Below are 18027 nucleotides of genomic sequence, written 5' to 3'. Positions count from 1 at the left end.
TAAAGCTGATGTGTGCCTAAGAAGGCACATAATAAATGCCATCCTGGAGCAKGGGTAGGCTGTGAGGGGTGGCCAGGAAAGGCTGCAGTTTCTCCCCCTCTGGTCATCCTGGCTGTGACAGAAATGGTTTTCCTGCCCTTTGCTGGGTTCAGCACACCTGCAGATGTGAGTCTGGGCCCTTCCTCTTCTGGGTGGTGCCACACACCAGGCATGGTCAGGAGCAGGGCAGGGAGGCAGCTCGGTGCTGTGGGAAGGTGCAAGGGGCACCCACAGCCTGTGCTCTGCACAGTGGGAACCCTGCACGGTGCTGGGGCAGGGGGCTCTAGCTCTGGAGCACAGCYAGAGGAGCTGCACCATCACCAGGATGGTTTTGGATTGGGTTTTTTTTTGTTGGGTTCTTCTTTTCAAACCTGTGAGCTACTTCAAAATACAGGGTTTTGGGATTTCTGCACAAGTGAAGTTTTTAGAAGAGCTAGTTGAACCCTTTATCATTTCCTGGTTCAAGACAGTGCTCTTAGTAGCTTTAATAAGAAAAAGAAAATGGTAATGGAAGAGCTGCAGAAGTTGGGGGCAAGAGAAGTGTTAGTGGTGCTGGGCTGCTCTCACCTGAAGCCTTCAGCTGCCCCAGCAGTGTTCGTCCTCCTCCTCCTCCTTTTTTTGCTTTAACATATTTCGCTTTTGTTTGATTTTCATAACTTTAATTCATGCTTTTTTTATGTTTTGTTTCTTTCAGTTAATCACACACAGACTTTCAGGCCAAGAGTGGACTTGGTGCTTTCATGTGTTAAGTTGCTTGAGTTTCCCACCCCGTGACCCTTCTCATAACATTGTGTGAGTGGACCAAAGTGAAAGAGAAAATGAGCATCTCCGGTGGTTGCAGTGTTCCAACCCGCTGTTTTCTGTTCAGAATTATCAGGAGGTTTGCAGGAAGTAACCTTATGTGTACATTGTGCTAAACAAAGCCAACTAATCCCTCAAGTAAGATGTTTTGTTCTAAACCCAGTGATGGAGCAGCCGTGTATAAAGTGACCATAACAGAATTCATCTTACCAGCTAAATAATTGCTTTCTACTTTTTTTTTTTATTTAATTGGCTAAGTGGACTGCTGGAGGCTCATCGACCTTCCCCTGTACATGCACAGTGAGAGGAGTGGTCTGAGGAATGCTTAAATGTTTATTTTTCTAACAGAATTCTCAAATAAGTTTTTAGTATGGGTAGAAAAACACAACACTTAAGCTTTCTGCAGGAATCTTAGTCAGAGTAACCCTCGTTCTAGTAATTCTATATATAATCCTGAATTACTCTAAACACTTTCTACATCATTTATAATATATATATATGAGGAGAGAGAGAGASTGGTTAATAAAATTCATGGGACAATGTTTTGAATTTTCTTTACTGCTAAAGTAGAACATTTATAGAGAGGTTTTTCATAAAAGTTTGTTGTATAAAGTGGAACTACAGGATTTGTGTAACATTTCAGTTGTCACTTACCAATGTATTTACTGTCATGGAAACTATTTAAGCCAACATCTTTACTTTTACTCTTTAACCTTAAACCTAATACGTGCCTAATAAGGAGAATCCCCTGCTCTTGAGCTGTGCACTGTATTTATGCTGGCAGGCTCTGTTCCTCTTAGAAGGTGCTTCTTTTGATACTCCTCATGCCTAGAAATCACAGCCTTGTTTTCCTGGGCAACTGAGCTTACAGGACTGATTAGGATCAATATTAATTTTTTCCACTCAAACCATTTTGTGAATAGGCAGGGCAATAACTGAACAGAGAGTTACTAGCTATGTTGTCATGGAAAAATAGCTGGACCCAATTCCATCCATCCATCTGATCCTAGGCTAAATGAAAGGAAATRTTTTATATTAACCCTCACATAGTGTCTTTAGAGTTTATAAAAACACTGGCTGGCTAAGTGTTAGTTGTGAGTGTGTTTTTATTTAGTTATTAATGTTACAGGATTTTTCTGATACAGTTTTTGTTAAAGACATGTCTTTAAGCTGTCAGCAAATTCCTGATGTGCCGTGCAGAGGGAGATGCAGGGCCTGGCTCTGAGCTGTCACAGGGCTGTTGCAGCATTTTGCTGGATTCTGAGGTTCTTCAACTCTCATATCCCATTAAAGCAGCTTTTTTTTTGTCCTCCCCCCTTTCGAAATACATGCTCAGGTGTTAAACTGTGTTTTCCTATGGACATTGGCCTTTTCTGTGGATATACTGACAGTGTTACTTGATGCCTGTAGGAAAGAACCTCACAAAGATCTCACCGGTACCTTTTAGAACAGGCTTTTGTTGAAAGAATAAAAATTCTGCACTTGTTRGGAGTCTGCTGAAAGCTGGACATTTAATTTTTAAGGCTGTGCCTCCAGGTCAAATGTATTTTAAAGAGTAACTGTCACATATTAGGAGGGTTAGTGTGGTTTTCTCAGACAAAGAACCAACCTTCTGTTACATGCAAGAAGACAATTCCACCTCGCCTCTGACTACAGACCAATCACGTAGCCAATTATTTGGTATTCATTTTTTGCTAATGGGAGAAACTGTGGTGCACTAATTGCCTGAGMAAGCAACACTCTTTGGTTCATTGTTTTGCTTCTCAAGGCCAAYGCTGGGATAAAACAGTAACTGGTGGTACTGGTGTGCACCCAGCTGCCTCGCCAGTGTGTTCCCAATCAATAGTTCTCTCCTGATCTCATGCTGCAGCCAGCAAGATCTATGCAAATGATTTCTCTCTGCCCTGGCTCATCAGAGATCAATTCTTTTTTCCTAGAATAACAGGTAGTTAAGAAAAATTATTATAACAAAGAGTAAAAAAATCTTCAAATCCATGGGCATTGTGGAGAAATTCACAGCTTTTTCTGAAGAAGACATTCAGAATGTATGTAACAATATTTTAATGATGATGATTATTATTATATTCCTTTGACTTTATGTTGTGACAGACATCCCTTGTCCTTGTAGTTGCTTGTTCAACATCATAATCTCCCCGAGGGCATTCAGTCGTATTTTTTTCCCCAGTATTTGTTTTTCCTTTTGGCTGAGACAAGATTTAAGTATTGTGGTATATAGGGTAGCTCTGTATCTTATTTTTATTTAACAAATTACAAATACRTGGTGATGCTAATCTCACCCAGTCTGAGGACTTAAATCTTGTAGGCTAGAAAAAGTGAAAGAAAAACCCTCAGAAATGACTGAAACCATTCAGTTACACATCTTTCAGCTGTTTTATACATTTATCTGTAAAAGATCTGTATTAATGGGAAACACTATCCATTTTTTTTTATCATTTAAACACTTACCATCATGTATGTTGTCTGCTTYCTAATTTAAATTGTGTTTTGTGGGTCTCTTGTGGGGGTCATGCCTGGCTGTGGTGGGTACCCCAGRGGTGGTGGTTTGGAGCTGTGGAGGCACCCTGGGGACCTGCCTGGGGGTCACAGCCCTCTGGGACATGCTGCATCCCTTTGCTTTGTCATTTCCAGCTTGTTGGGGGTTGTGGTTTGGTTTATTTTTTTTTTTTTTAATTTCTTTCCACTCACTTTGTACTTTTTTTCTTTTATTAAATCTCACATGTATTTTGAGTTTTTGTGGTGTCATTTATTCAGTGGTGCATTTTCTGTGCAATCTAGTCATTATCTGTATTATCTGTCAAAATAATGGTGTCATGATTGCAAGCTTACCAGTCTTATGACTATTGGGAACATTCAAAAATACAATTAGCTAATTAATTAACAACTAGCTAATCACAGAGTATGTTGAAATGTACCTCATATGTAATCTGGGGAGAAATTGTGATATTAATGCAAAAGCCATCCCTGTTTGGGTAGAAGGAGCTTTGGGGCTTCTTTGTGGGATCTGAGCAGGGGGATGTGCCAGCAGCTTTGCTGATGTGATGGTACCCAAAAAGGTGATTTAAGGTTAGGATGAGAAGGCAGCAGAGGTGGAGGCTTTGCTGGTTGTGCATCCAAAGCTGTGTGCCTCTGTTCTCAGGCTGTGTTCTCTGGGCCATTGCTGCATACCAAGCAATATTCGCTCACCTTTGGGTCCTTCTGGGTTTTTTTTGGTGCTGGACTGAGATCAGTGCTGCGCTTCAGACACAGGAAGCGTGGAGTTTGGGTGGTGCACAGTGTCTGCTGAAGCAGTGCTTCTGGTGGGATGTTTTTCTGCTCAAAGAACAAAACCAGGCTGGTGATCCTGGCTGCCTCTGAGAGCTTTTTAAGAATAAGCAGCTGCAAATCTTCTAGACATAAGCTTTATTAGGAATTACCAGTTGATACCGAGTGGTTTGTATGAAATGTTTACATCRTTTTCCATCCCACAATGTTGTAAAGCCAAATCGAGGACACCACTGAGGAGCAAGTGCATTCTGGTACGTCAGAATTCAGGGAACCAAAGGTGGGGGAGTAGCTGGTCCTTCTAAGATGGGCCACCTGGTAATTCAGATGACATACTTTCCAGGGGTATCTGGGAAGTATCTGAAGTTATCAGAGGTATCTGAAGTGTTTTTCAGAGGAGCAGTGTTGAGAGCATTCATTAACATTTGTGCAAAGCTCCTAGAGATGCTTTGAGGAGCAGGAATGCCCAGGTTGGCTACAGAAGCAGCTCAGCACTGTGGTAGGTGCTGCCCACGCTTTGCAGTTCCAGAGCTGACAGCTGATGGCCAAGGCTCTGGGGCAGGGTGATGGCCAAGGCTCTGCTTTCCTTGAGGAGACAGCCCAAACCCAGCCCTGTCCTGGGCTGTTCATCAGGGGAACTGTGCAGCTGAGAGCCATGGAACAAGGCAAGGACTGTGCAAAGCCAYTGCTCCAGCTGTGTGTGCTGCCTGGCTGCTCCTGTGGGTCTCCATCACCTGGGATTTCTCCCGTTCCCTCATCACTCTTGCCCCAGTAAAATTTCAAACCAATCCTCTGACTTTTCCAAACAAGATGTTGGCAGCTCTGAGAGCTTCTCCAAGTTGCAATGGGTTAAACTCAAATGTCTGTACAATAGATTGGTGCTTTGACCTTTCATGCTGTCTTTACATAATGTAAATAACTGAAACTTAAACACTGATTCTCTTTTGTTCTTTCTGTAGCTTTTTTAGTCTTCCCAGTGCGTACTCCATAACAACAGGAAGATATGTTAATTAGAAGATTTATTAAGGCCAAAACATCTCATGCAGAAGAAATTAATTGGTGCTTGCACCTTTAAGCTTGCAATATATTGCACAGAAGAGAATATGTAGCAAGGACTAAAATGCACCAWGTCTTTTGATGGGGAGAAGTTTGCTTGATCAGGTTTCTTGGTAAAGTTAAATCCAAGATACCTGCCAGAAGGTAAACTGCTAATTCAGGCTGCTGCATGGCTGGCACTAAAACCAAAATGCTATTTTTGGGGCTCATACCCCAAAGGAGTTAACCCTGACTGACTCCAGAGAGATCAGAGACAAAGCTGGGATAGTGTGAGGAGCTTTCAGCTTTGCTGCAGTAACAGAGTCCTGCGGGTCCCCTGCTCAGTCTGGTTTTGGGGTGTAACTGGAGAACCTGACATCCCTAATCTGACATCCCTAATATTTCAGCTGGATTCTCACCYTTCAGAGCAATAACTCTTCTGTGCAGCTTTCTTCTGTATACTTACAGTTTTTATAACCAAACTGTCCCAACCTATATCTCTTTAGTTTTCTAAGGGCTGCTCATTTTGCCTCACACCGTAACCCCTTCCCCAGAGCTCCCTGCCCACCTCCCACCTGCTGCCTCAGGGCCAGTCTGGGCTCTGCTCATCCTGCTGGGATGTGATGGGTGAGAAGGGAACCGTTTTAAAGCACAACTAAATGTTATCTATTAATAGAGGGGAAATGGTTTAAAGCTGGAGGCTCAGTGTTCCTGGTGTGGGTTCTGTGTTTGTAACAGACTGACTTCCCCTTACACAAATACTTTTTTTTTTTTTTTTAAAGAAAGGAAAGGGGAAAAACAAAGTTTGAAGTCTGTGCCCCAGTAACTTCACACAGGAACAGGGAGAGGCCCCAGTTTATCTTTGTTTTAAACAACCTTGTAAATGAATCTCAGGAATGACCTGCTTGTACCAAAGTTGGGTTTAATAAAAACAAAACTGACTTGTTTAACAAACATCTGTTACAACCATGGTTTGTGCACCAGGTCTAACCACAACAATATCCTCTGTGATACAACTCTCTGTGATCCCAGTTTCCCCTTGTTAACCCCATTGCCTTGTGACTGAAGTGTGGTGTCCCCTGTGCACCCCTGTAAGCCGTGGCAGCTACTGCTCCCAGTCTCTTGCCTTTTTCCAGGCTGCTGCTTTCCCCACTGCCCTGGGGATGGCAGGGGAGGACTGGCCAAAAGCCAGTCCTTGGCAGGAGGTTTGAAGGGAATCTCACCCTGTGCCTCTACCGTGCTGGGTGGGGTGACCACAGTGGGACAAAGGCTGAGAGCAGAGAATGGGGGGGGTGTGACAGGGGCCCTGTAGGCTCCCACCGAGGACCTTGTGTCTCTGTAACCCCTCAAGAGCTTGCTGAGAAGGAGAGGCTGGTGTAGAGGTACTGGCTACCCCAGGCACCACTGGGTTCCTGTCCCCAGGGTGTGTGGTACCTGACAGCCTCTGAACCCACTGGATGCCCTTGGCATAAATTAGAACTGGGAAGTAGATTGCAGTTCTAGCAGGTATGTGGCCTGAAGAGGACCAGACTGGGCACATGGGGAAGCTGTGGAGACTCCTGCCACTTGCAGGCAGTGGGGATGAACCCCCATGCCAAACAYGTTCACCCCATGCTGTTCCCTGCTGCCACAGTGGGCAGGGATGAGGCACCGCGTGTGTCGGGCAGTGGGACCAGGGGAAAGCACCAGGGTCTGACACTGCTGTGTCATTGGGGGCATGAATTCAGAGCTGGAAGTCCACTTAGGAGGGCTCTGTCTGTCTTCACATGTGGTGTCCTGCACAGAAGGGGCAAGCTGAAGCTGTGTGTGACCACCAGGCTGAGCTCAGCCATGGCGCAGCCTTTGCYGCTGCTTTGATGATTGTTTCAAACTTGCTTGTGTTCTCTTGTGAGGCCAGCCACTCTAATTCCTTTGGCAAAGCTTTCATCCRGCTTGGAGCTATTGTCAAGTTAGATTCCCAGCTGGATAGGTGAATTGGGAATAAAAGCTTTTTGTTCTTTTTCCAAATTGCTCAGAAGATTTGATTAAGTTCTGTTTGTCGTGACCATAGTTGGGTCACTGGSGGGATTCCAGTTGCATGCCTTGCTGAGGAGGAATGGGAGGGGACTCTGAGACCTGCCAGGAGTTAATGCATCTCTCCATCTCAGTGCACTTTTCTGCCTTCCTAAAGAATTGAACTGTAAGTACTGCTCAAATTCAATTTAACACACTAAAGTCAATTAGCAGGAGAAAAAAACCCAACAACTGCATAGATGCAACCCCACAAACGAGGTATAACTATTGCATTAGTCTTCCCTGTGCAGTTTTCTTGTGTCTTGGTCAATTCTCAGACCACAGGAGTTTCTTTATTTGTGCAGCTGTGTAAATGAACACTTCTCCTAGGTCATCCCACGCCCTCTGTAAGTAGTGACACCAAGTCAGTTTATTGTCAGAAACCCAGTGAGGGTTGTCTTGCAATGGGGCAGCTCCGTCCTCACCTGGAATGGCTCCTGGGTGACTGCATGAGCTGTGACATGGTTCYTTTTGGTGGGGGKTTATGAATGGGGGATCTTGTTGTGSATGGGAGGCTYTGAAATGCTTTGCTGTTTCTGTAGGTGGTTTAAAACAGCCACAGAAAACAGTTCTGTGGGTGTTTACTRTGGGGGATTTCAGGTGTAACTGCAGCTTTGTTTACAAGGTGTTCTAGCTTCAGGCACCTGGAAATGTGGCCTGAATTGAGGCAACTCCAGAGGAGTCTGGGTTTGAAAGGTGTGCTTCCCCTGGGCCAAGATCCCCCAGGGAAGGGGCCTCGCCACATCAGGATAAGGACAATAAGAGCTCTTTGAAAATATTCTGTAACCATTCTCTGTAATTTTCCTGGGAGTGAATATTCCCCAAAACAACAATCCCCACAGWGCTAGCCATAACCACATCAGACCTGCCAGCACTCACTGAATCCGGCACATTTTCACCMGTAACTGGACTGCAGCAAATGGGATCAGCAGCAGTGAGTTGAGCTGCAGCTGGAATAAACTTGTTTTGTACACACAGTCCAAACAGGCAGGCACCAGGTGAGATGGTSATTGTCTCTGAAACTCACTGGGCACAGTGATTGTTCCTGTCACTGCTGTCATGTGTGTGTGGGGAGTGTTCATCTTGTCACTCATTACTTGTCCAGGCAGGGAGGGGAAAGGTATTGACAGGGTTCTGACGCTGTTCTGCCAGGAAAAAAAAAAAAAAAAAATTGGTGCTGTTCTCACTATCCAAAATGCTCTTTCTGTAACAAAAACGTTCCTGTTGCAAGAGCAGCTCCTTCCTGTAGCTGGCAGCTCCTTCTTTGGGGCAGGAAGCTCCAGGCTGAGCAGGAATGTAAAGGTAAGTGACATTTTTAACCTGCTGAAACCAAGACAAAAGCATTTATTCCTTTATGGTAACTGCAGTGTGGGAGGGAGCAGTGCTGCCAGAGAGAAGCAGCAGTGTGTCCTGTGAGTGCAGGCAGGCTCCAGTGAACTGTTCCTGTCCCAGTATGGCATCCTGCACACTGACTGGGAGCACAGGGCTCTGATGGGCCTTCCAGCACTGCCTTTACCTTTTAGAGTTAACCCCTGTTAATTTATACTTTTGATTGTTGATCAGAGATCTGCAGAGACTTTGAAAAGCAAGTTTGTTCATGGATTTTAACATTATTCAGCTTATAGGCAAGAATTACATACACAGGCTGAAAGCTGGGGGGAAAACACAAGGTTGTGATTRTTGTGGTACGAAGTTACAGCGTGTTAATTACTGAGTGTAGAACATTTCTGCCAGCATTTCCACAGGTAAATGCAGCTGTGACAGTGCTTGAGATAGAGCAAAGGGATGGGAGGGAAGCAGAACCCAGTTTTCTGCAGGGATCTGTGTGGGCATTACCTTTCAACCAGGCTATTCCAGACCACAGACAAGAGGCAGACCAAGCTTATGTTTTATTTCATGGAAACTATAAAAGATGACTTGCCTTTTCCCAAAAGCCAGGCAGTCAAGTCCCAGCTTGTGAGAGGAAAGGAAGGTGCTGCTCAGGAGGAGAGAAGGGCCCTGCTGTGAAATGAAAACCTTCCCTGTGCTAGGATACATAAACACCATGTCCCAACCATGCTGCTGCCTGCCCCTGAGTGTATGGGAACCTCACAAACCTCATCAAGTCTAACCCATCCCCCCGAGTCCTGCTCCTGCAGCACTCCCAGCCTGGGCAGAGCTCCCCCTCAGACAGCATCTGCAGCTTTGACCTGGCTGATGGGAATTCCATGGGTTTCAGTGCTGGTTCGAGCCATGCCTGCTCACACGTGCCATTTGCACTGGAACACTTGGGCACTTTCTCTGTGGTTTGAAGAGCAGCGTGGCTTTCTGCCTGCACACACAGAGCTCGCTATGTTCTCAGAGCTCACCCAGGCAAATGTAACACYTGAGAAAGTGTGAACAGCTGCTCGGCACATCAGTCCTGCAAGACTGCTGTTCAGGAATTCCTCTCCTACAAGGTAACACAATGAGGAAGGAAAGAAGTCCAGAAACTTTCTTGCTGTACTGATGAGCTCTGCTGTTGCACAGCATAAGGATGTTCTCGYTCCTGTCCCATCTCTGTCCCCAAGTTATTTATTCCATGTCATTACACGATACACCTGCTCAGTATTTAGCCTATGCCAGTCCATATGAAACCCCCTCCTGTTCTGTGACAGGATTGCAGGTGTGGTGCTGTTATCTATCTCATACTGTCTGGATTATACCTGTCTAGGTATAATGGGGTAACAATTACCTAACAATGCCTATTGCTTAAATCGAAAACCAAACCCCCACTCATTTTAAAAGGATGTGTGAGGCTGGTTTTTTTAAGGGCAAGAGTGGTTTAATTTGACCTTTGTGAAACCACTTTGCTATGAACATTAAGCAGTTTGTAAGAAATGATGTGGTTGTAGTGGTGGAGGGGAATTAATTAAAGGCATTTTGTATTGTCCAGTCTGGTAAGACAGACTAAATTTAAAAAAACTTGATCAGCACATGCTGGTTTGTAAGAGCCCAAGGCAATGGTGATTATAGATAAGAAGTGATTTCCCACATTTCATAGGAATTGTGATTGAGTCTTTAATGGCTTAACCAGGAATAAGCACAGATTCCAGAGACCTGGATTACAAGGTAAGGCCTTAAGGAAAACTGCAGATTTGATTCAGGCTTCTCACTGCTGAATCAAAACCTTGGTTCCATCTGAGAACTCTTGCAGAGGCAGCAGTGGAATGGGGGCTGCCCATTCCTCGACAGCAGCTCCTGTTTGGCTCCCACGGGCCGAGCCAGATTAGCTCTAATGAGAGAACAATGGCATGAGCTGGATGAAAGGCTCAATCTGTCAAACTTCATCATGGCTATTCTAAAAATAAACTTTGAGGGAAGTGGTTCTCCATGCAGATTGTAGCTGCCTGCCAACTGGATTGAAGGACTGTGACCGAGTCCCTCCTCTCCCCAGCTTTCTGYCTTTACATGATGTTAAAACTGAGGAGTAGCACACACTGCTTAGGAAGGACATAAAAAATAGATGGGTAATGCCAACTGTATCTTCTGAGAAGCACAGTGACACTTTTGCTCTGTTGTTTCAGCTGTTCTGTTTGCTGGGACCTGCAGGTTCTGCAGGTGCTGTTTCCAAAACAGTAATTCTCCACTAGTCCTTTTCAGGTGGCTGTAAGGGAGGACAGGGGCAGCTCAGCTGAGGGCACAAGCCTCCTGTGTTCATCCTCCCAGCACTCACTTCCCCATCCTCACAGTGCAGGTGTCTGAATCCACCACAGCATTCCTCAGTCTCCATGGTTTCATCAGGAATTGGTGYTGAAACAGGCTGGCTTACAGCAGCCCTCAAGCTCCCTTGATGGGAATTCTTCCATTCAGAAGGGTGGTGGCAGGGTAGCCTTGCCTTGGCATGGCCCTGCACAGCTTGGCTGATGGGATAGAAAATATAAACAGCACTGGGTGGCTGCAAGCACATTAACTCTTGATCCACAAGCTCTTTGCAGTGGATGAATTCAGCACTCTTCACCTGTAAGGAAAGACGCAGATTTATTGTAAGTTCTGGATAAATTACTCTCTTTTCTGGTCACTGCTCCTGTCACTTAGTAATGAGGGGGAGGGCAGGGACAGGTTGGATGCCTGAGTAGTGAATAGAAACAATATGCTGTTGATCCTGATGGARAACATTTATCCAGGAGCTCCCGAACTGCTACACAAAAGGTGAGCAAGTGCTTACTCTGCCGGAAACAACAAGCAGCAGGGAAAGCAGGAGGCCAGGTTATTTCAAACAAAGACCATAAAATAAGTGGATGGCACGCTGGCAGCCTGGGTCTTTAGCCTTCTAAGTGTGCCCTCTTAAAAAGGCATGTGTTTAATGAAACAGGAAAAGCTTTTAAAAGAAAAATAAATAGAGTTTGTTTTGAAAGTCAAACAGATTAAATTTTAAGAGCAATGTGACTATACTTAAAAGGTTTCTCAGTATTCGGTGGGAGGCTGGTGAAACTGGGCAGATTTATTGGAGCTCTCAGACTCCCCTGTCATGAGAGAATCTCTCCTGGTTCAGGATACAGGGGGCAGTCTGTGGCCAAGAATTTGGAAACCTCCCTTCCCTGCCAAAGGGATGTCCTTCTCTCCAGTCCCACCCCTGAACTGCACTTTTGTTCTCTTTTGTTAGCACCAGCAAGGTCTGCAGCGAAGGCAGAACAAGGACACACAGGTCAGGAGCTGCTTGTGGTGGCTGTAAATACATGTGGCTTTATTCATTTTTCATGTCCTGCCCTCAGGATTTGTGACCAAAGGCCATTTTGCTTCCTACCTGTGCTTTTTTTAGCAGATCAGTAGTAACAACAAACCAACCAGGAGTCTGCCTCTCCAGCTCCAAGGTGATGATCACCAAAGCCAGTGTGGAGCCCTTAAACTGCACAAGCTGGTGGCAGGCCATACAGTGCTGCAGCTGCTTGGTCAAGAGTGCAACATGGAGGGAAGGATTCCTCTGAGGCTGTCTGGGTGGGAGATGGGGCCAGCTGGACATCACCATGGCATGGAACTGCAGAGAAGACAAAGTGTACATATATATATATATATACATATATATATGAAAAGAAAAGCAGAGGTTAGTGAAGTTTATATGTTTTCATGTCATCACCCAAAGGTACAGATGAGTTTCATCTCTTATCAGGAAACCTGAAGGCTTCCCCCATCTTTTTTTTTTTTGTGTGTTTTGTGTTTGTACTTGCCAATCATTGAACTGTTTTTTTGAGCTGATAATGAATGTACGAGGTCTGTGTTTCCTAACAATTTCTGAGGTTTCTATGTTATCCAGATTGCTGTCCAGGAGATTCAATTCAGGCCAGCAGCTCCAAATCCAGTAAAACCAGTAATACCAACTGCACTCTGAATTTACTGAGGAAACAAGCACCTACGAAAGGCAGTCTTCACAATCAGCAGCCTAAAATGGCTTAAYATTTGCACATAACCTTAAAAAAGGGATCCAGGATCTGTTCATATCACATGAATTTTTGCCTTACTAGAACATGATCATTTCTTGAAGATGAAGTTTAATTGTTTCTATTAAATGTTTAGTAATGCAATGTGAACTAAGTGCTGGATCAGGGTAGTCTCATTGCATAAATGAATAATTAGTGGGATGAAAAGGAAAATGGTTTAAGAAAAAACCTGTGTGTGAAATGTAGCAAAACTCTGACAGCTTTCTATGTACAGTATTAATAGAAGGGAAATAGTTAGAAATATTTTTGCAGCCTATATTTAAAAAAATAAAGAAGGCATATGGTTGTGCRTTATGAGAATCTTTTTAATGTCCATTTTAGTTATCCTTTAAAGATGAGAGTAATTTTTTTTAGCAAAATGGAAGGTTTTAAATAGTAGAAAATTTTAAAAATAAATTTAAAAAGAAAATTACTGTAATATTCTTTAAAAGACCTGCAGATAGGTAGGAATAGGTAATTTGCCAAGCATCTTGGGAAGGATGTGTGGATGTGCGTGTGTGTGTGTGCATTTGTGTTTTTTAGTCTTATTTGATAAGGAATTGTTTCTTTAAAGATAAAAAAAATGGCAAAACATAGTGCTTACAATRTTTAAGAAATCCATTGGTGTTGCTGTGTAAAGATCCCACTGAAGCTTATCCAGTATAATTCTTTCCATTCTCAAGATCTCAGCTGGAGAGAGTTTACACCCGCTCTGCGCCGCGAGCGTCTGCACCGATGGTATTACCTGTATAAAAAATTTAAAAAATTTAAAAAAAAAATAAAGAAGCCAACGTCTTACACAGTGCTGTGTGTGCTTCTCTGTATTGTGAAGGRATCTGACAAGTTTGAACAAGTTTATGTTAAGCAGAATGCTCCTCCAGGAGACCTTGGTCCTAGGCACTTCCCATCCTAAGTGAAGAGCGCTCCCTGCTCACTCCAGGGCAGCTGCTGTAGACCCAGCTCATGGCAAAAATGATGCTCTGAGCCCCATGGGTCACTGTGAGTCTCCCTAATGTGGCATTAGTGATGCACCTTCCCTGCTACCATTGGTTTTGCTCAGAGAAGGTTTCCTGACAGCCTGTTTTACAGCGCCTGCTGTGGTTGTCTTGTTTCCGGTGGTCATTGACTCAGCTTCTCCTTTGAAGCTGAGAGGAAAAGAAGAATAACCTCAATGTAACACCACCTAAGAAAGGCTGTGAAGAGCATTTCAGACAGCAATGGCTGTTTGAAGAGATGTGCATGTCTGACTCCAGCTCCTGAATTTCCTGTTCTTTTGCAAAGCCGAAGGAAGAAAAGAGGAGGAATGCAGTCTGAAATGCTTTTGGCTAATGTTTGTAAATGCCTGCAGAAGTCTATCACTGCATTTCTGCCATAAGACATTTCCTGTGTAATTTCTCACTGGTTGCTGACTTTACTTGCTCATCTTGAGGGGCAGACCTCAAGTCAGTTCCTCCCCAGGTTCAGAAACCAGTTTTGRCTCCAAGCAAACTCATCTATCTAAAGCTTCCTCTGAAGAACCTCGGCTCTCTCACACCAGCTGTGCCCTCCCAGCAGCTTTAACAAGGGAATTACAGCCCTCTGATGTGYATCTTGACTTCCCCCAGACTAAGATCTACTGTGAGCTGTGGATTCTGAGTAGAGGAGAGAGGGCAGGAGGAGGAAAACACATCCATGACATAAACAACAACAAGTCCTTCATCCCTAAAGGTCACAATTCTTCAGAGCAACAATGAAACAGGACTTAAAGTGCTACTGTGAACCTTTAAGGACTACTTAGGGTAAACAAGTTAACACTTTTTCATTATGTCCAATTTGTTGACAGACCTGGAAACAAGAACAACTTTTAGTGTGTTTAAAATGAAACACAAACACACAAACCTCATCTTCTTCATTGGTTTTTGCTGCAAGGACAAGGCAGGAAATTGCAATGCACTGCAGATATTTTAATTGGGCCTGAAGGGAAAAGAAGAAAACACTGAGTAAAGAAGATAAGAGTCCTGGAGTAAATAATTGTCATTCTATGACACATGCACAAGTTTCAAACTTTCATTTAAGTTACAGTTACTTCTGAGTAAGTTTAGCTCCAGAAGCTGAAAATAGAATAAGGAAATTCAAAGGAAGCAGAAAATCCTTTATTGGTGCAATTTTTATTCTTGTATCCCACAATTTTTAGACTATGCAATGCCACAATGCACCTTGCTCGTCTTCTCACTTCTCAGGCTGGAGTTCAGGAAGAATTTCTTCATGGAAGGTGTTATTAGGCATTGGAATAGGCTGCCCAGGGAGGTGAGGGAGTCACCATCCCTGGAAGTGTTCAAGAAAGGACTGAATGTGGCACTTAAGTGCTATGGCTTAGTTGATAGGGTGGTGATCAGCCAAAGGCTGGATTCAATGATCTCAGAGGCTTTTTCCAGCCTCAATGTTTCTATGATTATATATGCCATTATCAACCTACATAGAATTGAGATCTGCAAGGCTCAGCTCAACTCCTAACTTTGCTGGAGCTTCAGTGGCAGAAAAACTCACCCCACAGTTTAATTAAAAACAGTGGTTTAAAACCCAGAATATTAAAAGTGATAATGTGAATCATTTCTGTTTAGCAGAGGAAACCAGATGAATTCTTTGTACTTATCACAGCAGTTGGACTAAGTTCACACAAACACTTCTAATGAGGACTGTATGTCAGTGGAACCTCATCAAACACTCAAGCTCATACATGTGTGCATATATATATATATATATATATATATATTTGCTTAATGGCCTTCCCCAGCAGTGACCCTGACTGCTCCCTAAATCTGCTGCCAAACATAGTCCCTGCTTTGTGTTTAAACTGATTACATGCTCCTTACAGTCCCAGGCAGTAATCTAGCCAGGGAAAAGCTGACAGAGATCTCTACCTTTACTGATGCCAACAGTCTGTTGAAGATGCTGGTGGCTAAGGCGAATGTTTCTGGGTAAAACTGGAACTGGGAGCTGATTTCTGCAATCCAGAGAACCGCTTTTTTGTAACACGACAGAGAGATATCTGTGCCCTGAGGGGAAGGAAAAGTTAGAAGAAAAATACAGTTAGTGCTTTRATGATTTTGTTAACATATCTCCAAAGGAAGACTCAAATCTTTTTAAGTGCTCTAATTAGCATCTGAGATGGCTGGAGGCATGAAATGAAGGAAGTTGTGGCTGTGTCCACAGAGGGAGGGCAAGGGCACACTTTGGAGCAGTTTAAAGTGCTCACTYGTGCTGCCCACCCAGCCTGGCTCTAGCTGTGCTTACACAGGCCTGGTTCTGGGTTGTACTGGAGCACTGAGTGGGGAAGCACCCAGCCCTCCCGAAATAAGTCCTTATAAACAAGGCCCTGAGTGTGCTCGTTATTCCTACCATGGAAAAACTGAAGCCTTGATGTAGCACGTGTTCCACTCAGCCAGCCTCGACAGTGAAACCAGAGCCAGGAGCAGGTTCTGATTGATTCTGCAAGAGTTTTAACAACCCTTGGATTTGCTGTGTTGGGACCAGAGGCAGGTTTGTGACTCCTCAAAGGCACATAGCAAAATGTACTGAGTTTTTTCCTTCTTATATCTTTTTTGAAGCTGGTGAGAGGGGGACCTTGGCTGCCATGCCAATGGCCCAGGAGCCATGGCATGCACCTGAACATTTTTGTAGGAGAATTGAAAGGGCCAAACAGCTACACAGAACTGACAGCACTAACCACCAACTCATTTAATATTACTCATCACATTATYTGTTTCACTAATTTGTTTAATTTGGTAGTAAAAATCCTTGGTAAAAAGTAGCATTTATTTTTCTAGACTATTGCAAAAAAAGAGACAAGGCTTTCAAGGCACTTCTGTGCATTCTCCCATGGTTCTGATGCACTTACAAAAGCAGCCAAGCAAAATTCTACAGGGGCCATRGAGTGTTGTAGCTTAAGACAGATTGGAATAGGGCTGGGTTTCTATTAAGCCCAGTGAATTCCCTCTTCTCCCACCTTAAAAGATGGAACTCACAGATAGTGCTGAATACAATTAATATGCAAATTTATGGTTTTACTATCAATGGGGCTGTTCCTACTTCACCACATTACCCAAAACTATTTCGCACTTCCCAAAACTACTACTATTCTSACTGAGTCGAGTCAGAACAAAATGCAAAGCCTCTGGTTTACACAAGGCATCATTAAAATGTAAAATGGGACAAATACAGACCCTCCTCCCCCTCCATTCCTTAAGCCTAGTCCATGCAGGATGAMTTTTGCATTCAGGTCAGATGGCAGTACTAGCACTACATCTCTGCAAGGTTCCTCAGGGAATTCCAAAGRGGACAGGGAAGGATACCTTTAGGGTGAGATTCTGGAAAACTGGMACTTTCCAAATCCTAGCCTCTCTGCCTAAGGCATTTTCCAGGAAGAAGGCAAGTCGTGAGCTCTCTATTTGTCCAGGACACTTCATGGCAGCTCTTTGAGCCAGTTTCCTGTAGGGAGCTACTGACAAAAACAAACAAACAAAAAAGAATTATAAAGCAACATCCCAGCTCCTTGTACAAAGTATGATTTTCACTTTTGATGCATTTCCAGCACTGAGAATTGAGGAGCAGCCATAGGACTTGTTTGTTTGCAGACAGTGCAATACTGATATCCATTTTCCCTGGAAGTTCATGGTGAAAGAAAACATGTCAGATGGTTTTTCCCCAAATAGCCCAGCTTTTTCCCTCCTGCGCTGTGTAAAAGCTTGAGAAACCTTGGGTCGRGCAGTCCAGATTACTCCATTTATCCTGTTTCACACATTCTGCTCTCCATTTGCAGAGCTATTATATTGCAACCTGTTGTCGCCTGATTTCAAGTTTCTGGCAAATAGAGGCTTTGTATGTTTCCATACAAAGACTCAAAGATGACTGTTCTTAGGATGTTTAAGAATTCCCAGTTAAAAGTTTTCCTCAGAGCAGTTTAATCTTTGGAGATACCACTTTGGAAATCCCACTCAGTCTCAGACTAAAGAGTATTTACAGGAAATAAACATCTCTGAATCATAGTACCAAGTGAGTGTGAACATCCAGCCAGAAACTATTTCAAGGCTTACATTTTGGTGTCTCTTTAACAACAGAAAAAAGATGTTAGTAGATGTGAAATTCCTGCTTTTCTTTCCAAAGAGTGGTGAATGTGGGCTTCCTCACTGGTGCTTTCTGGAAGCTCACACCATTATCTCTGCAGTTCCACTAAAAACCCAAAGTGACATGAATCCTCTGGAAACCACTCTACATTTCTAAAGCTGGAGCTCTGCGATGTTTCCCTGAAAGCAGGAACCACACATGACTTTAACTTCTGCCACTGGTTGTCAGAGAATCCAAATCCGCCTGCCCGGACCGTTTCAGCAGAGGGAGAGCTGGAAAT

The 18027-nt window shown here is 43.8% G+C and overlaps 2 protein-coding genes across 9 annotated transcripts in view; one reads left to right on the top strand and one right to left on the bottom strand.

Annotated features, from left to right (window-relative positions):
- Positions 1-13217, top strand: part of SEPTIN8 (septin 8) — a 41805-nt gene extending 28588 nt beyond the window's left edge. For 2 of the 8 annotated variants that reach the window (XM_057383718.1, XM_057383720.1), the window contains exons 10-11: positions 11834-11875; positions 11990-13217. In XM_057383718.1, coding sequence (XP_057239701.1) covers positions 11834-11875; positions 11990-12155 — 208 coding nt within the window. In that variant the 3' untranslated portion in view covers positions 12156-13217. Of the gene's footprint in view, positions 1-733; positions 2081-5081; positions 6118-11833; positions 11876-11989 lie in introns of those variants that run through there. The other 6 variants (XM_057383724.1, XM_057383725.1, XM_057383719.1 and 3 more) reach the window with 5 other exon arrangements.
- Positions 13213-17226, bottom strand: CCNI2 (cyclin I family member 2). The gene is made up of 4 exons (XM_057383717.1): positions 16976-17226; positions 15545-15679; positions 14523-14597; positions 13213-13389 (listed from the first exon to the last, which is right to left on the bottom strand). Exons 1-4 carry the CDS (start codon positions 17087-17089, stop codon positions 13213-13215), a joined length of 501 nt encoding a protein of 166 aa, XP_057239700.1. The 5' UTR covers positions 17090-17226.
- Between the last annotated feature and the right edge of the window lie 801 nt (positions 17227-18027).

The sequence above is a fragment of the Malurus melanocephalus genome, unplaced genomic scaffold (assembly GCF_030028575.1).
Source record: "Malurus melanocephalus ecotype Western Australia unplaced genomic scaffold, MMel_1.1 scaffold_657, whole genome shotgun sequence".
NCBI lineage: Eukaryota > Metazoa > Chordata > Aves > Passeriformes > Maluridae > Malurus > Malurus melanocephalus.
This window is presented reverse-complemented; position numbering and strand designations above follow the sequence as displayed.